This window comes from Empidonax traillii, unplaced genomic scaffold (genome assembly GCF_003031625.1).
Source record: "Empidonax traillii isolate 1590-97213 ecotype Southwest subspecies unplaced genomic scaffold, ASM303162v1 scaffold307:size936122, whole genome shotgun sequence".
Lineage (NCBI taxonomy): Eukaryota > Metazoa > Chordata > Aves > Passeriformes > Tyrannidae > Empidonax > Empidonax traillii.
This window is the reverse complement of record NW_020955500.1, coordinates 188,465-213,152: the sequence shown is the minus strand read 5'-3', so window position 1 is coordinate 213,152 and position 24,688 is coordinate 188,465. Positions and strand designations below refer to the sequence as shown.

The window sequence follows — 24,688 nt, the reverse complement described above, 5'->3', positions numbered from 1 at the left end:
AATCAGAAGGGTTGAAAAGATAAATATCCACAACCAATGTTTCTCCAGGTAGAAACAGGAAGTGACAATATTTCCAACAATAATTATTCATGTCCATCTTAATGGAAATGCAGCTAACATAGGCAGAAGAATGTATTAACATAGGCAGTAGAATGTATTAAAAAAAAAATTAGGAGAACAGAACAATCACTGATATGGAAGTCTCAGCAAAAGCCATGGAAGTTGTCTGTTCCTCTGTTTTATTCAGTCTGTTAATGCCTTGATTGTTTTTTAAGGCATTTGCTTTCTAGGAATCTTAGAGCATTGCTACTTATTGGTTTTTTTGTGTGTGTGTAGTTTTATAAAATTTGCAATAATTTTATAGTCTGAATTTTCAAAGACGTTGATATTTGTTCTCAAAGTCCTTAGAATTTGATGAAATTCTTGATTTTGGTCTTTTTTCCTCACAAAGAAAGGTATGGTCTAACAAGGAAAAAAGAAAACAACCACTTTCAATGTGGAAGATAGTGAATTAAGATGTGGCAGGTGATCAACAACCCTGATCTTACATGCAATATTAAAAAAACCATAGATTATTTACAAAACTACCTTGCTGTGTCGAATAGGAACCAGCTGTTTAAAAGTTAGTGAACTTAAACACCTAGTACCCAAATCCGCAGAGGCTTTGCTTAGTAACACACCACTGACCTGTCTTCTGTCTCATTGACCACTGGGATTCACTCTCAAGACAAGCTGGAGAGGCGGGTGCCTCAGAAAGACAGTTTCAGAAAATGATAATTGAACAGCTAGACAGAAATGGAAAGCCAAGGAGGACAAGGAAAAGGAAAACCTGCTTGATATTGTGTGCATACTGACAAAATCAGAACTCCATTTTCCACCTCCTTTCTCAGACAACTAACTGTTCTTTTGAGGAGTTAAATGAGCAAATTAAATCAAACTGAATTACATCTTATGGAATTAAATTACTTATAGGGGTTGGATTAATTCTGTGGTTCACTAACTCCAGGCCTGTTTTACTAGATTCTCTCAACTCATTTATTTCATCTTTCTCTTTTTTATACCTTCCTTCCTTTATTCCTTTAATCTCACTTGTAGAATCACTTCTTAAATAATACACATAAACAGACACATCTGCATGCATAGCTTTCCAAGATGTAGTTTCTCTTTTTAAATTTATATTTGTAATTTATTTGCATTTAACTGAGCTGCTGTGAAAGAAAGAGAAGTACTTTTTCAAGTCAAGACATTACAAAAGTTTTTACTAAAATAAAATAAAATTGAGGTTTATATTTTAAATTTGATGAAAATATAATCCATGCAAAACCATCTTTTTGAAACTAAGATATTAATGATATATTGCTAGAGTAGCAGAGGATCAAAGAAATCAAGGAATCTTTCACTGTTCAAGCCATTTCAAGTAGATTGGAGAAAGCCCCAGAGAGTACTAGACATGAACCTCCAACAAGTGGCATTTAAATTACTTAAAAGAGAATTCCCTTGCATGTGTGAGAAACTGTTCCAGAGCTGAAAGCCCAGATTATATTGTACATATGCTGCAAAATGTAAGAAGAAAACAGAAAACTATGAATAAGGCAGTTAGAATCCTTGCAGAAGCTGAATCATATGTAGAAAAGTAAACCTGATTTTTAAATTTGCAATTTGTGTTTTAGAAAATATGTAAATATTACCTGGGATATATAACTCCCACTTCTTGCTTTAAACATTAAATCTTATTGTTCCTGTCAAGTTCAATAATATTCTAATTTATCCTGTTGTTTAGGTTGATTTGGTTCTTTTGTTTTAGTTCTGCTAAGGTTTCCTACCTTAACATAAGATTTGCTTCTCAAAGTTCTCAAAAATGACAGATTATTTTCCTCTTTCTTATTTTACAAAAGATGGCTGTAAAATCATCTGATGATATCATAATTTCAGTCCCTCTTCCTCATTCCAAAATTCCACATGTCACTGCAGTTACAGTACAAGAAAGATTTTTCTTATGAAAGTCAGTCAGGGTTCACTGATTTAGCCCTTTAGACAATCTAGATGTATGTTATAAACATATGAAAGCAAGGAGCAAAACCAAGACATATTAAACAAATATACTTTTAGAATCTCTTACCTAAGAAAATCATGGTTTATTTTATTGAAATAAATAACATGTAACTATTAAAGTCTTAATTGTTCAAACCAGCATTAGCATTTTTTCAAAGCATGACTTTTCCGTTTGTGTAAAACTGTAGGTTTGTGACTTTTTTTGTTCTTCAAGTTTTCCATTGATAAGGTGTGCACTAAGTCTTACAACCTACTTGTGATTATATGTGATAAATAAACAAACAAAAAATATTTCCCTCATTTCTAGTCATACACTGCATGTCTGGACCTGAGATGTTACACCCTGATTACTTCTGTTCTTAAGTGGGGAGCAGTCAATGAAGTTATTCCCAACTCAAAGGTCTTCTGCCCTGCTGTGCTCTTCCAGCTGGAAACCAGACACAATCACCATGTTCTCATGGGACACTAATACAAAGTGAGGCTACACAGCCAACAGGAATTGCAGATTTACCTGGTAGGTTTCCCAGAATCACACTAAACCCATCCTCTGCTCATGAACCTTTGCTATGTTGGCAGTGATGACTCTGTGTGTTAGTTAGTTGTAATACTAATTTATAATACCACCTCCACAATAAAATGTTCACCATCATCTTCAGACAATCTGTAAATTGAATTTTAGAAATGAGATTTTTCTTGGCAACACTTGCACAAATGAGAAAAAGATAAACTAAATAGTTCTACTAAGAAAAACAAAAGCCAGGCACTGAAGTCTAACTGGTTTTATTATATCTTGAAGATAAGGATAAATTATTTCTTTGTTTACTTCTTTTGGTATAAAATTGCAAGGTAGCTCCTAACATTTCCTAGACCTTCACCTCCTGGACTTAGAAAAAAAAGTGAAAATTTCAAAAATTATGTACTTGGCTCATGTAAAAAATGGGATATGAATTTTAGAGGGGGGGAAAATTTTGTAAAGATTTTTTATGCTCCTCATTGAAAAGTCTACACTAATGGTCGTATCTTACATATAAAAGCTTTTAACAGCTGTTATTAAATATTTTCATAAGACAATGATGCTGGTATAATAAAGTAGAATATTAATTTACTTGTCTTCTCTTTAATTCTGTTATCAACCTGTGAAAAGTGGGGACAGGGAATCTTGGAATGATTACATATAAATTTTAATATGTTAAGAGTATTTTAGCAAAAAGATACAATTGCTGTAATAATTTTCACACACTCTTTTTTAAAGAAAAAAATGCCCATTTTCTATGGTGAATTGGATGGAACTTGCTTTGATTTTCATGTTATCTCTGCATATGGCAAGATTTGTAAGGCTTGATAAAAATCTCAGAAAGAAAATGATTAGCAGTTTCTATTTGTATAGGACAGCAGACAAAAATCTTCAAACTTCATCAGGTGAACTGAAGAATAATTCATCCTTTCTCATGAGCCTACTAGAAAGCAATAGATCGTAATCAAGATCACAACTTTTTCCTCCATGATTTTTTTATATCCCACACAATGCAGTCACCTGCAAGAGAAATTTCATGAAAGCTTTGTATCAGTTATGATTTGTCATATAGGCAATACAGGCTTGATTCTTAATGTTGTCATCTCTGAAGCACTAACCGGACACACTGACATGTGATTTGAGAATCAAAACAACAGAGCACAGCACTCCTCTCACTTTTTTTCAGAGCTCAGTCCATCATTTAAACTGTGATCTTCTTTAACTCTGGTATTTAATTAATCTGTAAGGGTAATGGGTGTTTTATAGAAGTAAGAAGTCAGAAATAATATCTGTGGTTCCAAGAAGGATAGGGAAGAGGATGGGAAAATAGTTGACACATAACACGTGCATACTTACCCTACCAAACACACACAAATGCTTTTCCGTTATGCTTATTAAGAGCAAGCAGGAACATCTGATTTTTTTTTGATTAGCTGATAAAACTGGATTAACACTCAGTAAGAATGTATATATTGTTTAAACCAGTCACCAATATTATTTGGTATTACACTAAAAAGGATCAGATTGTCACCAGTCCAGTTCCCTACTTGACAACAACTGTACCTTTTTTTCTTACAGGCCTTCTATGCATAACATTTAGGAGTTAATAAAAAACTACTTGTTTATAAAACTATGCTGACTGTAACTGTTTTCACAAGTATTGGTTACAGAGTAGCCATAATCTTTTAGCATAAACTCAGTAATGAAAGATGGTCCAGATTTAGGCTTCCTGGACAGATTTTTTTCAATGTTCATAAAAGTATTGGTCATGGACACAGTGTTACTAGCCATATGAACAAAAAACACATAGGAACGCGTAACTGCAGTGGTTTTGTATGGACTCTCTCCTAGTGCTTAAAAGAACTCACCAATGAAATGCTCTACTGCACTTTGTAGAAAGAGGCAGAGCTAGGAATCACAACTGCAACATTTTACATTCAGGTCCATCTTTGTCCTCTATTAAAATTCCCTTAGAGTAGATATTATTTTTCATGTAGTACATCAAGGGATAATGTCTTGCCAAATGTTTCTTGAAGAGTATTATAGATCTTTGGGTTTCATTCTGTATTATACTTATCAGACTCCTTGCAGGGTGTGTGATTCATTGTCACCTATCTACACCGTGTCCTCTTTAAATCAGACCTTCACACTACAATATTCTCTTGCAACCTTGACAACTGTGCATCCAATGAGAGATGTTTAGCCCCACAAACTATAAGAATTCCATCTTAAATTTACAGAATAGAAGTATACCATTCAGTAGAATCTTAATCCTGCATGCTATTACATACTAGAAAGGTCCAAAGAGATTGTGACAAGAACAGTATTTACCTGGCATAGGACTCTAAAACCTCTCAGTAAGGGTAGTTAAGAGAGAAAACAGGTGAAAAGACATTCAGAGATGATATATAAGATTCTTTTTTCCTAATTTAAATAATCTTAAAATGCTTCTATTCAGTTCCCAATGCATAAAGTGCTTTAATTTGGCAGAACTTCTATTTGGAAGAACACAGTGTCCTGAAGCTGGTTTTCTTACACAAAGCCTTCCTTTTAGTTTTCAGCATGCACAGTATACACCATTCCTATGCCAATAACCTAAATTCAGAGAATGTATATAAAAAGAAAGGCAAACGGTGTACACTTCCTATTGGTAAATGAATTGATTTTAAATTAATGTAAACTGGTTACTCTATGGGGAGTTTAATGTCATGCAAATGACAGTAACTTTTAGGGTCCTCTGATTTGTCTTTCTTCTTTTTTTTTTTTTAAACCAGAATTCTCAGAGTTCTTCCTGTGACTTACTCCATTAGCAGCATTTTGATTTGATTTTGCTCATAGAGATACAGCTTTGATTATTGGTATTATAGATAGCTAAACTTTTTTCATATTTGTGCCTAGGAGCCCCAGAACAACTGAACTGAAAACCACTAGCTATGATAGAAGGATTAAATTTCTTCTAGATAGTTAAAAAACAGAACAAAATTTTCAGCTTTGTCTAATAAATTCATTGATAACTGAGATTCCTTCCAATACTTTTCTGGCATTGTGAAATGCATCTTGTGGTGTAATACAGATAATTGCAAACAGCATTGCAAGGAATGATCTCAATCCTGCATTAGAAATCAAACAACCTTGTTTTGCCAGTATGCTGCTTACATAAACTAAAATGAAAACTATGCTGTTCCTCAGTAATGATCCAAAATGGCTTAATTATTCTCTTTAAAGTGATTGTATTTTGGACCATAACAGTAGATTATCATAAGAATTTTAACAAACTTGATGTTTAAAGCCACACTAAAAATGAGCTATATTCAAGTACAGAAAAAAATCAATATTTTATTTATAATCTTAGTTTAGTGTTTGAACTACAAACTCTGGTTCTAGAATTGCTTAAAAGATCATGGGTTTTATAGGTTTTCACAAGTAAATTAATTTTTGGTTGTTTTTTTTTTTTTCTTTTTTTGTTTTTTTTTTCCATTTTTTTTCACAGAATGGTGTTTTCACTAAATACAGAGCAAATAATTACATGGAAAAAAAAAGGTTTGCTTGTTTGTTTTTCTTTTTTTTTTCACTTGCAGAGTTACTGTTATTATTCCATTCTCTGATGAATAATTTCAAAGAGGGCATGAGAAAACAAAAGAAAAAAAAGAGAAAGTGACAAAATAGACTGAATCTCACCACTAGAATTCACCATAAAAATTCCCAAAGTGTAATAGAATTCTTACAAAATTTCCTAGATCAGTTCTTTTAGAGAATCCAGATCTCCTATGAAAAATATGGCAAATGGGAGTCAGGGTAGATTGGGCAGGAAAAGGGGTACGAGGAGTGTAAATAACTGCAGCAAAAACAGGTTCTGAGGAATACACATAATTTTGTCTGCTTTAGATCACAATAGAATTTTTAATAAATAAATTTCTTTTTCTTTGTAAAGACACTTTTGAAACAGTAGATTTAGCCCAGTCATTTGTGTCATTTGTTTTATAAACCATCTTTTGTTGTTCCCACCCCCCACCCTCCATAATGTCATAAATGTTTCAGATCTGAGTCTCTTGTACATTGTCTTTTGAGTTCATTCGGATCAATAACGGTTCATGCACTGAACTGTGTATTGAATTTATTGTGTTAACTGTTGTTGTGTGGTTGAAAGGAGATTTATAAGAGTTATAGTGATTTAGGTGCTCATGCTCTATTGCTGGCATGGGCAAATGACTCTCTATAGGTGTGTCACCTGTAAGCTCATCATCCACATTAATGATCTCTACAGTCCGTGTTGGAGCATGATGGTTCTGCCGGTGATGCTGTTTCCTCATTTTGTAGAAAATTACCAGCATCACAGCAGCCATGAGAGTGATAGCCACAAAACAACCAATTATAATTTTGGTAGTCTTCATAACCTCATCTATTCCCGGGATCCCATTGTTTGCGTCCGTCACAGGAATGGTGAAAGTTTTTTCTGTAGATCTTGTGCTCTGTGGAGTGAGTGAGGTTGTCATGTTAGTGGTTTCCCAGTTGGTAACTGGTGTGGGCCCAACCTGCTCTGTGGTCTGTGCCTCGTCCTGAGAAGGTTCCACAGTCTCTACCGTGACAGTTGAAAAGTACGTGTAACCAGGGTTATCCAGGGCGGTCACATTCAGTGTGGCAGAAGCTGTGGTATTCCCAACAGAGTTACTCACCATGCATGTATACAAACCCGTGTCTTGCAGAGTTACCTTTGTAAAATTTAATGTGCCATCACTGAGCACAGCAATCCGAACTCTGTATGCCCCATGTGTCATAACAGATCCATTTGGAGTAATCCAAGATACAGAGGTCAGGGAGGTTGATGCCCGGCATTTCATTTCTGCAGCCATGCCTTCTGTGACGTTGAGGTCTGCTGGTGGCTCCACTATGACTGGAGCATAACACGTGAAGTAATTCAGGTCCAGCTCACCAATGTACCTTCCTTTTAAACTGGGAGGTGTGTGGCAACGGGCGCAGCATGCAGTATTGGAGGGTGCCTTGTCTTTAATCCACCAGCTGAGCCAAAGGATATCACAGTTGCAGTTCCAAGGATTGTGATGCAAGTGGATCCTTTCGAGGCGAAGTGGCGTGAACAGGTCATGAGGCAGTAGTGTTAGATTGTTGTGTGCCAGGTTGATCTCTACAAGTGACTGAAGGTTATCAAAAGCATTCCTTTCTATCACTTGAATCTGGGACTGTATCATCCACAATTTCTGAAGATGCATCAACCCTTGGAAAGAACCTGGCCGGATGGCAGTCAGGTGATTCCCAGAAAGATCTAACTCATCCAGTTTTACAAGTGGGGTAAGGTTAGGAATCTCTCGCAGATTGCACATGGCAAGGTTCAAATATCTCAAGTTGGACAGACCTTCAAAGGCACCTTCTGAGATGTATGAAAGCCTTTTCAATTCCCCCAAATCCAACCTCCGGAGAGAAGGGATTCTGTTAAAAGCATAAGAAGGGATGCTCTCAATGGGGTTGTTTCTCAACCACAGTTCCTTCAATTTTGACAGGTATACAAAAGCCCCATTTGGGATAGTGGTCAGACGATTGTCAAAGAGTTCCAAGGTGTTGAGATTGGCCAGACCATTGAAAGCCCCTATTTCAATTGTTCTGATGTGATTCCTGCTGAGCTGCAGGATTTCTAGGTGTCTTAGATGCTTGAAGCTATTAACTTTAATGATTTGGATCTGGTTCTCATGGAGATTGAGTAACCGGGTGTTGGTGGAGATGCCGTCTGGCACGTCCCTCAGATTTTTCCGCACACAGATTACTTTACTGAACTGGTTGCTGCAGGAGCAGACAGAAGGGCAAGTTTGAGCCCTCACTAGACCAGCCACCACAAGAAGCTGAAGAGCCAACAGTACCACAAGCAGGGGGTCAAATAGGGCCCTGTTAAACCTAGGACCTATCATTATCTGCTGTGGATGTAAGGTCATCTTGTTCAACATTCATAATTTATTTGGTGTTGGTCCTTCTGGAGTTTGAATAGTCTGAAAGAAAGGAAGAAGGGAGAAGGAGAACGTTAAATTAATCTCAAATATTTAAGTGTGTTCTCTAAACAAAGGCTTCTCGAGTCCTTAGAATTTCTAATATTTTTCTGTACATATATGCATATCAACTGCAATTGTCCATGAGATAAGAAAATGCCAGAGACCAGCTTTTCCTGCACATTCCAATGTATAATACACATAGCTGGATGGCACATAAGAAGTTCAACCACAGTGGATACCTAAAGGAAATGTTGTAACTTGGAAGAGATGAAAGAAATTTCAAGGGTCTCAAAAGGCAAAAATTAGTAAGATAGGAATATAATAAGGTAGGAATCTTCAGAATATTCAAGGTGGTAACATTTTTTACACATTATAAGGCAAGACTACATATAATATGAAGAGTAAGTGGAGACCTTGGGTAAAAAAGTGGAGAACTATGGGTAAAAAACTTTGTCTATACAAATATGATTCTGGAATCAGGGTTTAACTAAAAGTAAAGTCTCTAAGTCTGAATGTAGCAGGTCATGCAAATGACAGGGCAAGATCTTGTCTATTACAAGAGGAAAGAAAAGAAACATGCCGAGCATCAGGTTTTCCCTACCGTTAAACAGCATCATCCAATTTCATGATATTTCCTCCTCAATTCTTTTGTTTGGCACCAGCAGCAGAGAAACACTCATTAGCAAATGTGTACTGAACACAAAAATAAGAATAGCCATTTAAATGCCGAAAAATATCTCTGTAGCTTAAGGATTTGAAGTTTCAGTGGCACCTTGAAAACACTAAAAAAATTCTACAGATCTTACTGTGAGGGGAAAAAACACCTTTACACTGCAAATGATCATTACCATTTTAAGAACTTCAGTACTGATTCATTTGTGGCAGTTTTTTTAAAGTCCCCAGCCCTCAGTTCACTTTCAATCTGCTGCTCAGTTCAAGATCCCTCTGTTGTCGAGATTAATAAAATTTCCTACAAATCAACCAAAAGTCTTATAAATTACAGCAAGCTTAAAGCATATTTATAACCTAGAGCAACCAGATGGATAATACATATATTCAGTAAAACAAAATACTGTAAGGCAATGGTTTTCCACTCCAAGCTCCAAATTGTTTAATTTTGTGTAAAAAACAAAACAAAAACAAAAAAAAAAAAAAAAAAAAAAAAAAAAAAAAAAAAAAAAAAAAAAAAAAAAAAAAAAAAAAAAAAAAAAAAAAAAAAAAAAAAAACACAGGAAAAATATATTAACTTTCATCTCTCAGCAATTCATGTAATGAAAGTTTTTTTCTAATTATATATTCAGACAATGTGGTTTTGAGAATTAATTTCTGCATTTTAAAAAAACTTGTTACAATGGTTCAGAGTTAGAAAGTGTTTTCATCTCAGTTTTAATAATTTACTTCAGAGAAAGCCAATGTAATGCTTAAAAACCAGTGAAAGGAACTGAGAAGTCTGGGCTATTTCTGTTTGTTTGATATGCTGTGTATGTGCTATTTATAAAACGTAATTCTTGTAATGAAAGATTCATGAAACTAATGTGTTTTGGAACCTTGAGCAAGTCATTCAGCTTCTCTCTCTGCAGCTTACACTTCTGTCATATGACACTAGAGAACCCTGTGGCTGTAGTGTTAGATGGTACTGCTCCCACCTCTCTATCCCTTCCCTCTGCCAACAAGTGTCCATCCAAACATCAGCTTCATGGGTTTGGGATAATATACTAGACTAGATGAGAGGCAGCTGCTGTACACACTTTTGTTTTTACTGCAGGCTTACAAGGTCACTTATCTCTTCAGAGCTACAGAACAGAATATACTGAGAAACACTCTAATCATTAAAATTCAAGTTTGATTACATCAAAAACCCAGTTAGAGTGTAATATCAATTTTAGGGTCCTTAGTCAAGATCCTTGACCCATTAATGTTTCTGTTGAATAGTAATTAACTGTTTTCTGTGATATTTAATGTAACTGTATTAGTGTTTCTGTCTTCTTTTTTTTTTTTTTTTTTTTTTTTTTTTTTTTTTTTTTTTTTTTTTTTNTTTTTTTTGGAGGGGGTACTGGTTTTGTTTGATTCTGTTTGGGTTTTTTGCAGTAATTTGTTTTTCCTTTCTCATTTTTAAAATCTTTCTAAAACTTACCCCCTAAGTACTTGGACTAAATAGTGAATTCCATTAACAAGTAATAAAACAGACACAAAAACACATCAAATCAATTATTTTTACCATTAAACTGGTGCAATGTTATGTCTTCACTGGAACTGAGATGAGAACTTAGCCTGCTATGCCCAATTTCAGAGGTCTCAGTTATCCTTGTGTAAGGTTGGTGTGGCACAGGCAGTACAAGTGGTTTGTAGAGGTATGGGAATCTTCTGTCTCAGACCCATTCACTGTTAAAGGCCAGCTTTGCAAGATGCCATATGGTTTCTCTACCTTTCTTTTTGCTGCTTTCTGCTCTCATTCCTGTATCCTGGATACCCTGAAGGATCAGGAAAACTAGGCATTTGTAGAACAAGAAAATACAGAGAAATAAGAAAAGTCACGAGAGAGCAAGCTCTCAACACCAGATAATGCATAAAGTTCCTTCAGTTGTTCTTCGCTAACCTCCATGAAACTGATGATCCCAAACCATGCTGCAAGCACTTCGAGGCACTTTCCTCTTGTTCCAACTTCTTGAGCCTAACGGTATTAACCACCACTGTCTTTATCTACTCTTTTATCCAGCAAATCTTCCCTTTTCATCACTACACATACACTCATTGGGTGTAAAAGGAAAAAAAAAAAACAACAGCTAAAACCATTTTACTTGAATACAGTACTTCATTATAACATATAAATTATTCAGTTATGAGACTGATTAGCAAATATTGCCCAACCTAAAACAAAATATTTCCATGTCTCAATTGCAAACAGATTTTTGAAAGAAATGCTTTTGTTTTATGTTCTTAAAATAAATTCCCTATATCCTTTCCATCTTCAGTTATTGACTCAAACAATGAATCATTCACATAGAACAGCTTTTTCCTTGTGCTGAAGGCAAAAATTGCCCACGGCTTCTACATTTACTGTTTTCCCTAGTCATGTGCTAGCGATGTCTCAATCAAATGTGCCTCAGTACTACAATCTATCAAAGATGTCCAGGAAAGTCTGACACCATCAGGTTTCTGTAAGGTTCAAATCAGTGTATACTTCAAATACAGGCTTGGTTACCCAGGAATTGTTAGCTTCTCTGAAGAAGACAGGATAACCATTTTTGTGAGATGGGGATATAAAGTTCTAAATATGTTTTCATCTGTGTTGATATGTTTGATCTTTCTGTGTCTAAGCTGGATCTTGTTTAATATATAAGTACAGAAGATCTATACTCTCACCCCTCCACAACATTTTCAGGGAGGCAGTGAGAGCAAAGATTAGCTTTTGTTCCACTGTTTGATTTTACATTGAATTTATTTACACAGCTCAACTTTTTTCCCTCTTTGTTTTCAATATAGGAAGCAAAATGCAGTTTTTAGCATAAGACCACACTTGGTCTTGAACTTGGTGCTGCTGAAATAAAGGGCAGCTGATGATCCAAAAAAGCAACTATGACCAGTAGAAAATATGCTAGACAAGCATATACCTTGCAAGTTCTCCCTTCCAACTAGTGAGTTTTGCATGAGGCTAATACTGCAGTAAGATTCTTAGTGGCAGTAGGAATGTATTAAAAAGGTCCTTTCTTTTATACTGGTGGTTTTCACAGCTCGGAACTTAAATATTCAGGAAGTCTTGGTGCAGGCATTTCACATCAGGGTAATTATAAATCATAAATACTTTGGAAATACTCTGGAAAAAAAATTAGCCAACACAAAAATACAATGTAAAATTAATTTAAAGCCTTGAATAACATAATGGAAATATCTTAATGGTCTTTACATAAAGATCCACCTGGAACTCTGTACTAGAGCAATTTGCTATTCAATACCTATTATGCTAGAGACACATCTAGCTTTACAAACCCACACATGGAACACAGACCATCAACCAGCTTCAGTCTTTGTTGACAACTCTTTGTCTTCTAAGTTATTTTTTTTTTCCATTTTTCTGGTACTAAAATAGTAAATTTATGGTCAATGCAGTAACACTAGTGCCCTCTGCTGTATAGACTTAAAATGTAGTTTAAAATGCTAAGAATTTCCTTTCTGCACAGTGAGTTCCCAAGACACAGTACAATTATCAAATGTGTTTCCAAACATGACTTAAGTCTGTCTGTGGCACTGTTCTAATTATCAAAGCATATATCAGCTGTTATTTTAATACAGTAATGTATATTCTCTTTATGGCCTTGGAGACATTCCTAGACATATATGGAGAGTTGTTTGTTTTGTTTTCTATTTCCACAGGAAAAAAAAAAATATCTTTTTGAAATCAGTATTTGATATGCATGTTCTCCTCTCTATAGCTTATCTGACACTTTGTTAGTCTTGATGTACTACACATTTTCCTCTGAGCGAAAAGCATTGCCTTCTTAAGATCCAATGCAGAAGATGAAGCAAGGAATGACAGAGCTAATCTACCTCTACAGATACGCACAGTGCAGCTTTCCTTAGTGGTAGCTTGAAGGATGCAGTAGTTATGCTATTGAAATCTAACTTTGCCAGAGATGTCTTCTTATGCACATTGTAATAGTATCCCAAATTTTTATTTTTTTTTAATTAGGTCTGGAGTCTGATGTGCTTTGTTCTCTTTTTGTTATATTACCAGAAGTGAACTGTGCTTATTCTGATCACTGAAGGATTTTCCTGTAATGGTGGGCTTTGATTACAAAAAAAGAACTTCTACACCATTTCCTAAGATCTGCCTAATGAGGTGGCAAAGATATTTCCCCAAGCTCCAGTGACCCTTAGCTGGATCACTGGCAGTTTAGTTGCTGTTGGCAACTCATACTTAGCTTTCCGTCTAGTCTGTGGGTCTATGAATAACTGTCTCAGCAGTAGAGCTGTGCAGTGCAAAGGCCATGGCTTTATCCCGGTATATGGTTTAAGATACAGTGGGATCTAGCACATTTTGGTTTGTACTGTATATCTACCATGAAATCCTGAGATGTGTCATTGACTACATAGACAAAATTAATCAGATATCAGATGTTTAAACCGTCAGTAAAATAAATCATCACAAGTACATCACAGTTAAGTCTCAACTGAAGCACAGTTAAAGCATCAAAACTCTCCCTCAGCCACGTCCCAGAAAATTTCAGGATGAGGAGCATTCAAATCACTTTTGAGTTGACAAATATGTGGATGCATTCAGAAAATGCATCTTTGCTTCACTTTATATAGCACAGTTATGTATGCTGTACATCACACCTTTTTTGAGAGAAAAACTCTTTGCAATGGTATCTGCACATTTTTAGGAAAACAAGCCACTCTACAATTGCAAATTAAACTGCAGATTTCCAAACCTGTGAAGAGCAGCTAGGTGCGTCAAGCAGCTAATTATGATGGGACGCATAATCTTCTGGTAGCATCAGTACTAAAAAATTGAAAATACTTTCTGTATGGAATAGAGCATGGAGTACAGCAATAAAAATAGGTATAAATCCCAGGATGACCTTATGCAGAAGTGACTCTTTTGACTCTCTTTTCAGGAACTCTGAATGCTCTCAGGGCCTGAGACTGATCCCCTTTTGGCAGCAATGCCAGCAGAGGAAGCCAAAGGAATTTCAGCATAGATACAAACAGACAAGCACACAACATGCTTTAGCTTCACAAAATACTGAAACACATGAGGGTTAACCCTCATCCCAGAACAGAGACTGAACTGTGGGCAGGCAGCTCCACTGGGGTCAGAAATCCTCTATCAACATCTGCTCTGCAAATGGTCCTGCAGCCTCACATGTGTGTCCCCAGATGGCTGTAAAGGGTTGCGCTGATGGAACCACACTGCTAGGGATTCACTCACCATACCCTTTTGCCTACCTCACCTCCTCCACTTTTCTGTCCTGAAATACCTTTCCACCTGGCTGAACCCCCAAGGACTAGAGTTTTCAGCTCAAGAGCATTACAAGCACTTTGCATGCTGTTCCCTGCCCCTATTCAGTACAATGACACCATTCTCTTTCTCCACTGAATGCCTTTGCCACTAACAAAAGAACTCATACTATGTTCTTAACAAAGCATTGTAATAATCATCATGCAATATGAGTGAACTGGATTACAGTAGATCCCATATCTTCCTAAACTTACTTTTCATTTTCCTCATGGACTGACTCCTGTCTGAAGTGTATGGTTTTTTTTAAACAGATTGTTTTACAATGAAAACCCATGACTGCAACTATATAGCTGTATTTCTTTTCCTCCATTCTTAAAAATCAGTTTTCCCATTTCAGTGTTATAGGATTTTAAAAGTCTCAACAACAGTTAAGGGAGTCATCGCAATAATATCTAAAACCTGGGACGTTTTAAAGCCCAGCAGTTTTTATCTATTTGTTTTTTATTTTATTTTTAGTTAAATACAGCTAAGGCCAAAGAGGGCTAGATAGACAGCCCTGCAATGCAAACTGATTACTCGTGAGACCAGACAAATCAAAACACTCCCAATGCAAATTATTCTCTTTGCATGTTTCACTGTTTTGCTCTGGGACACAGTTGGGATTTTCTGCGGCCCATTCAAGCACATAAGTGTAGGAGGCAAAGTGGGTATTGCTGTACCCCAGATACTTCCCAGTTCTCTTCTGCAAGCCTTTCAAGACTCAGCCGAATCACTAAGACACTGACCTGAAAGGCCTAAATGTGATTGGACACATTCAATCCTCCTAAATCACCACTGATTTCAAGGGAGTTCAGTCAAGGATGAGTTTGACCCAGTCTGCCTTTTTCTTCTTTTCTTTCATTTTGTTATACAGAAAACAGCTTTATTTCACACGTCTCATTTTCCAGCATGATTTCATGTTTCCCCTCTCATGTCTCCCTAAGCTTTAAAATTTTCTCTTTAACTTCAGGTAATGGAAATTAAAATGAAAAAAAAATTTTAAAAATAAGAATTTGAGTGTACATTGGTCCAGGTAAAAATATTTGCATTTTAGCTGGAAATTGAGATAACTTACAGTGTTTGAATCTGTATCAGTCTGGTGTTTTCCTCTATTCATAAACGTTATTTTACTCTTAAGCAGAATTTGCAGTTTGTATCCCCAGTACAACTCATAATATTTGCTAATTCCATAGGAAAACCATAGAAAACATCAGATGATATGTAATGAATATTTCTTTAGGACAGATTTAGTTTTATTAAGAGGAGTTATTTGACTTCTTTATTGTCCTTTCCATGGATGTCACTCAAAGGGCAAAGAGGACAAAACAGACCTAACTTATCTGTTCAGACTACTCACAGTGGTATGAATAGGAGAAATCTATGAACTATTCATGTTGGACTAACTTAAATTCTTTCATAAAAGCCACAACAATATAGCTTGGTACTAGTGCACCTAGAAACGTTCTAGAATTTTAATTGGAATTAACTTTTAAGTGGGTTAATTATATTACATTAAATCTTTGTGTGGACACTCGTATTTCGAATTTAATTTAAGCTAAATTGAATCAAAGCCACTGTAATTTCAATTAAGAGTGTTCATAAAAGGATGTAATGTAGTTTAGCTAGTCCCTTTTCAAAGTTAATTTGGGTTCATTTTCTCGAGACCCCATGTAGACATTAGGAACTTTTGTTCTATATTGACTTGGGCTTGATTCAAACCAATTACGTAAAGGTAAAAAGGGTTTCTACCTCATCATTAATCCCTTGGGTTATTCAAGTTCCATTTTGCTTCACTAATTCAGTTGATAAAACAGCTTTTTGGAAGTTTTGTTATTTTTTTCATCCTATATATTTTTCTAGAGAGATATTTATGTAGGGGGAAACATATATCTGGACAGTAGGAATTTTACAATAGCCTTATAAGAAAATTCTCTTAATTACAGATGCCTGCCACTACATCTCATGTGCTAACCATGATATAAGGGGAAGTCATACAAGAACCTTCAGGATTTCTCTGTCTTATGCCAGAAACAGCTCAGTGAGCAACAATTAAAATGCATTATTTTTATAACTATGCTTTCTTAATTCTTTTTTTCATTTATTATGAAAGTAATTACAGATCTACATTAGGAAGGCATCTATAAACCACAACAAAATTAGTATAAAACCAACCCTTAATAAAAAGTTATATGCTGTTCTAAAGCACTGCTCCAAAACAGGGCAATTTTTAGTCCTGTCACACTGGGGTTATTTTTTGAAACACTATAGTATTCCTTTGTTTTTAGTAAACTAGCAGTGATTTAACAACATCTAATTAAACATAACACAGTGATACTTTAATTCAAACAACTTAATTTTGGTCTGGTAGAATATTTAATTTTTATACATGGAAAAATTAAATTGTATAAATAAACATACTTTTCAACAATATACTTCAGCATTTCAAAGTAGTAGGCAAAAATCTGCAATTTAAGTATATGAAACATTAAAATGTGTGTCTTTTAAAAGACAGAAAGGCAAAAATGGAATCCGAGACCTTAGCCCTTGTTCCTTCCAGAATTTTCTTCCTACTTACAAACTGTAAAAACAGATGTGGGAAATGTCAGGTCAGAACAGCACAGTCTAAGAATATACAAATGTAGCCAGTACAATGAAGAGAAACAACAACAAAAAAAGGCAATTAGAGTAAGAAAGTATCCATTAAGAAAGTTGGAATCTAGCTTTTAAAGCTCAAAACATCATTTTCTAAATTACAATACTTGTTTATCTACTGAATGTGCTTGCTACCCATACCCATCATGCTTTGAGGCTTCCTGAGATCTTGACCTCAGCAGATAACATAAACTAGAAGATAGAAATATTTTAGTTTGATGAGCATTTAATACAGTTGGGGATCAGTAGCAGTTTTCTCTACCTTTCTACCCTTTGGCAACACAGATGCTCTGGTAAAATCTGAAGTAATTTTAAAATATTTGAAGATTATTTTGATATTAGCAAATCAGAGAATTGTCCATTTCAGAGGCATAAAAAAATCAAGTTTGTGTCTTAACAAGTGCAGTTTTTCCAAATGCATTTTGTAATATGCAAAACAGAGGAGATTAAAGGACATTGTATTAAAGCAACCATGTAAAATCTGCATCAATGTTTTTTGGGATATGCATTAAAATAGGTATCCGTCTAAATGTTTCTATGGCATGATATTGTGTCAAGAAATGTGTCTTCCTGTTTTCCTTTTTTAAGATCTGAATTATTTGATACTGAGTTGTAAAAGTGTTTGGTAGCTATTTCATAGCCTTGGTAACTATAGTCTGTATTGTTAGTATGTATTATTTCAAAATACCTTCTGGGAGAAACATATCCAGCTAATAACACACTAAAGCACCAGAGTCCATTTTGCATCATTGCATTTGTAGTGGCTAACTGAGTCCAAATTACTCCCTCATTCTGCTAATAAATAAAGCAACAAAGAGAAAAAGAGACATGCGTTAAAAAGTTAAGGCTGCAAATAGCCTCGAGTCTGGTAAATGATGGTTAAACTTCTTGTCCTTGGTAGCTATGGAAACCCCTTAAGGTAAGAGAGGAACACAGGCACTTTGTGGTCTGCAATTTACAAGCTGTTTATTTAATTATGAAGGAATATGAAACTGTTAGGGGCAATGCAATTATCCTACTGTGATAGTGTTTTGAGAGAAAAATAGGTACAGAGAAAAATAAGAACTTAATTTTTTGGAAAATTACTTGTTTTAGGACTTCTATGAAACTGCAATACATTGTTTTTTACTGAAATCTGTGATTATTTTTTTTTCCCCAGAGGGTGTAAGGAGCCAAAATTAGTAAAATGACATTTTGCCATAATATTCCTCAGTAGATTCATAGTAATTATGTCCATTCTATGCTTCATGAACAAAACCAAGGTCAGGGTGTATTTCAATTAGACCCTAGGTGTTACCAAAGTGCAACAGAGCCAGAATAGCATGCACATTATTACCAGATCTATCACTGCTGGGCAATGAATTGGTCACAGGTGCTCTTGCATACAGTATTTGTACATCTTTAAATATTACTAGTGGGAGAATGTTTCAATTCAATTTAGGAGGCAGCTAGCGAACTAAAATTAAGAGTGAAACTATGTGATGACTCAGGGGGACTATAACATCTACTTACAAGTATTTTCCTGGATCTGAACAACAAACTTTGACCTAATAGTTCTGTCGTTGGGATGTGCATGAACGTAGTGGCCTCAGGGCCCTTTGCATACAATGGGAGTTTTTGGCAACAATTCATCCTTCATTGGATTGCCTTAATAAGATGTGAGGTATAAACACATACTCACAGGTCCTCCGTAAAAGAGACAGGTAATATTATTTTTGTTTATGACTGAAGAAACTTAGGCAAAAATGGATTAAATCAATTGCCAAGACTTAGCATAAGATACTTTGCAAACATGAGCTTCCCACTCAATGCTGACTAGATGCAATGTGTGTTGCTCCAAATGATAGCCACATAGCAAACATAAGCTTGTTACTGACCTCAAGATAATGTCTTAGTACACTGTTCCAGCCTGACCCTAAGAGCACAAAGACTGAGTCTGCTTTTATGCAAAGCATGGATGAATTTTGCTCCAGCAAACTACAAGAGTCCAAGTGGATGTGCTATAATGAACAGTGTCAGCAGCAGAGGCAGAATAGGGGCCCAGACATACCAAATCACACTTCCAGCAGAATGTAGACTTAAACTATGTACTAAAGGGTGTGACCAACATATCATGACATTTAAAAATAAATTTTAGTAAATATTAGAAAATGCTCTGCCCTATTCTACAGAGTCCTGTATTATTCTTCTTATCAAAGTATTTTTACACATTCCAGAAATGCATTAAATATCCTGAATTTTTCATTTCATCTACATATTCTTTCTCTCATTTCTTCCCCTTTCTATGTTCCTTTGATTCCATTCTGGTTCTGAGGCATTAACAAGCATTTTCCACAAGCTGTTGACACCATAAATGGCAAGTCTGAAGAAGTTTATCGAGAGATTGAAATTACAATTTATAGTGCCTGCTATGGTATTTCTCCTCGGAACTCACTGGGTGTCTCTTCTACCCAGAGAACAGATCACAGACATCAATGTGGATCACTTGAGATCCATTCCAATCCTTGTTACAATGATAATGGGTAGGGACTTCTGGGGACCTACTGTCATCTTTTTTAACTGTGAAACTATTTGTGAACTGTTCTCAAAAATTCCTCTTGGACAGGCTATCCAATATATGTGCTATGCTCTTCTGATCCTTGACCACAGAAAAGCTTTTGAATAACCCTCATGTCAGACAAGTCTTGGCAAACTTTAACCTGCTTTTTAAATATAAATGTTTTAAAAAAAACTAAAAGAAAATTCCTTCCATAGGAATGTACAAGTGGCGAAACATGACATTTCACATTCATTATCATTTGAGCCATCAAACTGAGAAGGTTTAAATCACTTGAAAAAGAAAAACAGTTCATCTTCAGGGAACTAACCTCACTAGCTGGAAAAGGAAAGGGAAGTGTGTAATAACTAAGAAATTCATAACTGTTTTTTATGCAAGTAGGCAAAGTATCTTCTGGTGCCACTGCAGAAGTTTAGGACAACATAAAACCATAGAATCATAGAATTGTTTCAGTTCTAAAAGACCTCTAACATTATTTAGTCCAACTAGTAACCTGACACTGACAACTTTCTCACTAAACCATGTCCCTAAGTGCCATATATACATGTCTTTTAAACACCTCCAGGGATGGTGACTCAATCTTACTTCCCTGGGTAGCCTGTTCCAAACCTTGAGCACCCTCTCAGTGAAGAAATTTTTCCTAATATACAATCTAAACCTACCCTGGTGCAATTGGAGGCCATTTCCCCTTGTCCTATTGCGAGGTGCCTGGGAGAAGAGGCTGATCCCCACCTCACTACAACCTCCTTTCAGGTAGGTATAGAGAGAGATAAGACTTTCTCTGAGCCTCCTTTTCTCCAGACTATAAAACCCCAGCTTCCTCATATACTCCTCATATAACTTATGTTCCAGTCCCTTTCACCAGCCTCATTGCCCTTCTCTGGACTCACTCCAATGTCTTTCTTGGGCCCAAGACTGAACACAGGGTTCAAAGGTGCAGCCTCATCAGAGCTGAGTACAGGGGGGATCATCACTTCCCTAGTCCTGCTAGCCCAGTTATTTCTGATACAGGCCAGGATGCCATTGACCTTCTTGGTCACCTGGGCACACTGCTGGCTCATGTTCATCTGACTGTCAACCAGCACACCAGGTCATTTTCCACCAGGCAGTTTTCCAGCCACTCTTCCCCAAGCTTGTACCGTTGCCTGGGGTTGTTGTGACCCAAGAGCACAACCCCACCCTTTGCCTTGTTAAACCTCATGCTACTGGCCTAAGCCCATGGACTCAGATTGTCCAGATCCCTCTGCAAAGCCTTCCTACCTCCAGCAGATCACTCAGCTTGGTGTCATCTGCAAACTGAGGGTGCACTCGATCACCTCATTCATATTCGATGATCCAGTAAAGATATTAAACAGGACTGGCCCCCACACTGAGTCCTGGGGGCATGACTTGTGACCGGCCACCAGCTGAATGAAACTCCATTCGCCACCACTTTCTGGGCCCAGCCATTTGGCCAGGTTTTTACCCAACCGAGAGTATACATCCAAGCCATGGGAAAGTGCTGTGGGAGACAATGTCAAAGGCTTTACTAAAATCCAGGTAGACAAAATCCACAGCCTTTCTCTCATCCACTAACCTTGTCATAGAATGAGACTAGGCTGGTCAAGTAGGACCTGCCATTCCCAAACTCATTCTGGCTGGCCCTGATTCTCTGATTGTCCTGCACAAGCTGTGCAATGGCACTCAAGATAATCTGCTCCGTGACCTTTCCTGGCATGAGGTCAGCCTGATATGAACTCTTCAAATCTCATTTGCAGTAACTATATTCTCTCAATGTCAGTTCTTCTGCAACAAACGTCTGCTTCTGACCTAGTAAAGGATGAATGTTGTTTCCATGGACCCCAGTACTGTTGAAAGATAGCATGTTCCAAAACCAGGTTCACTCTAAAGTGAATAATTACTAATGTTTTAACTACTAGAGTCTAATAATAAGTTCATTAACTCCCAAATATCTTTGTATAAAGAATAGTTATAGGGTCACACATATATATAAAATGACATTTGGATTTTACCTTAATAAACATCCTTCCCCTTTTTGAGCATAGTCAAGCACTGGAAGTAAAACTAAAGAGATAGAACTAAGTCCAATTTTATAACTGTTTTGACTTCTTTAACGCAGCAAACAAAAATAATTATGTGTTTTTATTTTTATTTTAACCTGTTTTCATTTTATTCAAATGTTAAATTAATTCTGAAAAACTTAATACTGGCACATTTTTTTTCTTTATGTGCTGAAATGTGATACTAGTATAATCTCATACCATCCATCCCAATGCATTTTCCTGAGGTATCCAAAACAGTGCAAATCTTTGCAGAATATATCAACTGATTCAGGTATCGATAATGTAGATCAGCCTGGAAAAGTCATCATTAATAAAGAAATCTTGGAAAGCAGCTTTGTGAAAATCAAAGGCTTTAAAGGAATTTGTGAGAACAATAGCCAATTATGTGAATTATTCTCTCTCTGTCCAGTCCATCTATAAATCCAAGAATCATAAATGATAGGGAGAGATGTTATCTCTCTGAAACTTTACCTTGCAATAAGTCTTATTGAGAAAAATAATAGATTACTTTACATTTTCACATAGACATGGTTTTAATATTGATGAATATATTTATTTGATGGAATTTCTTCTCTACATAAGCTGCTTATTGCCTGCTTCTTTAAATCACTGATCAAATTCAAAGCACTATTACATCAAAGTGAAATTTAGGAAAGTTAGCACATACTTCTTTAGTAAATAATCATTTTCACTGAAGTGTTATTTATCTGCTTCAAGTTACCGACAGCATACAATGCCCAGTATCAGCAGTGCTGCCTGCTTGTTCAGCTCTTCAGACTCTTAAGTGCTGATACAGTATTCTATGTTCATGAGCCCACCACTAGACTTGCATTTGTAACTAGAGAAAATCACAGGTAAAAATTTACTCCTACAGAAAAAATCGGAATTTTGCCTTTGGCTTCAGTGGAGTCAAGACTTCATGTCATATATCAATAAGAATTTGCCGTATAGAGCCAGTTGCAGATTATTGGTGATGCAAGCACTAGGGCTTTGATGCCATTCTTTTAGGATAGTTTTCAGGGAGATGGAAATGTAATTTTTATTTAATTACAACTGTCACAGAACATAAAAGGAAAAAATAGTAACTGTGACAGCTAAAAGAGAGTTCATATATATGAAAGTGTGCTATAAAAAAGGTAATATAATATTTTAAAATGTCAATATATCATCATATTGGATTCTTAAAAGATTTCCAAAAATTACACTGCTATTTTAAAAATGTATAGCAAGAGTGAATCCAGGGTTCAAAACAAATTTGAAATTATTTGTCCCAAGTAGAATACATTTGATCTTTGATATTATTCAAGGATATAAATATGACTGCCTGCAATAAAGCTTTCCATTACTATGATGGCCTGTATAGCAAAACAAACATTTATCACAGATAACAGAGATACCACCTATTATGAAGGGGATCCAGCATCTGCCATTGGGAAATGTTGTTTTCAGTTTCTTATAGCTTTGTAAAATTTTAACCATTTACAGATTAAATGTTCCATACTAGGTATATACCTACAGTACAGTCACTGAAACTTGTATAGACACACTCAACAGATTTAAAGCAGCTGTCATACCTTATGGTTACAAATAGCTTCAAGAAAATGAGAATTTTACTGATAAAGGTTCAAGTACTGAATTCAGGTTATTTTTTTTCATTCAGTACATTGAAAGACACAGAGTTAACTATAGGAATAAATGTGATCTGTTAAATAGTTTAAGATAGTAATAAAACATAACACAGTCAGTGAAGCTTTTATTCAAACACATGCATTTCTGCATGCATAGGTATACCAAATACACCTAAATATAGCTCAACTATTTTAAAAAAGCTATTTTATAAAGAAAATACTTCCTGAATTTCTGAATTCTAACTATTGTTCTAGTCTGAGAACATAAAAAATAAAACTGAATGACAAAAGTGCTAATGTGTCTACTTATCTCTGTCTGATAAGTGTTTCCTGCATTCTTGTCTATACTCTCTACTTCAGAAAGATGTGTGTGGATAAGTATATGAAATATTTTCAAGGAGTCATTGTCAGGCACCCATGTGCACTTGAAGTGCATATTGATTGCTCAGTCATCCCATGAAGCACACATCTGATGACTTTTGGCATCATCAGACACCCTCTTAGCAGAGTATTTCCTACCAGTCACACGTGGTTGTGAGCTGCTAAGAATAATGATAAATGTAACTGCGAACATTGCATTTAAATATCAATGCTATATAGCACGCATGTCCCCAGCACTGTGCTGCCTTGCAGACCTGTATCATATGGTAGACTTTTTAGCTTGGAAGATTACACAATTAATTGTAGAGTGGATTTTGCTATTTGCCCATAGGCAAATACAGTTATTTGCTTATTTCTAGCTGTATCCACTTATGCAAGCATGCCTAATGGCAGCTATTACCAAGTAATTGTCTGTCAATGACTGCCCTTGATCTGCAAGAATGATTTTAAAACCTGGGTTCAAACATCTTAGGAAAAGAACACCTTAATTTCTTTATTCATATTGCTGTTCATAAGCTTAATACTTAACAAAGCTCAGGAAGTGACAAGATGTAATCACAGCAATAGAACCAGCAAAGACTACCAGGAGTCTTGTCTCGCATTGTTCACGTAGAAACACAGAGATTTCCTTCATGAGACCTGATTTCTGAACTGGGATCTAAATCTCAGAAGGATTTCATGAAAGACAGGAGAGCTACTGTGTATCAGACATAAGGAACATGCACAGATTTAAGAACTTCCTCTAACACTGGAGCCATAGATCTAAACCTTAGCTATCACTAGGGGATGATGAAAAAACTTTTTTTTTTTTAATATGGATGAAAAGAAAGCACTATACGTATCACAGTCC

The 24,688-nt window shown here is 35.9% G+C and overlaps 1 protein-coding gene across 3 annotated transcripts in view; it reads right to left on the bottom strand.

The window, feature by feature from the left end:
- Positions 1–5,882: 5,882 nt before the first annotated feature.
- LRRC4C (leucine rich repeat containing 4C) overlaps positions 5,883–24,688 on the bottom strand; it is a 94,929-nt gene continuing 76,123 nt past the window's right edge. For all 3 annotated transcript variants that reach the window (XM_027891010.1, XM_027891011.1, XM_027891012.1), the window contains one exon: positions 5,883–8,559. In XM_027891010.1, the coding sequence (XP_027746811.1) occupies positions 6,601–8,517 (1,917 nt within the window). In that variant the 5' untranslated portion in view covers positions 8,518–8,559 and the 3' untranslated portion in view covers positions 5,883–6,600. The remainder of the gene's footprint in view (positions 8,560–24,688) is intronic.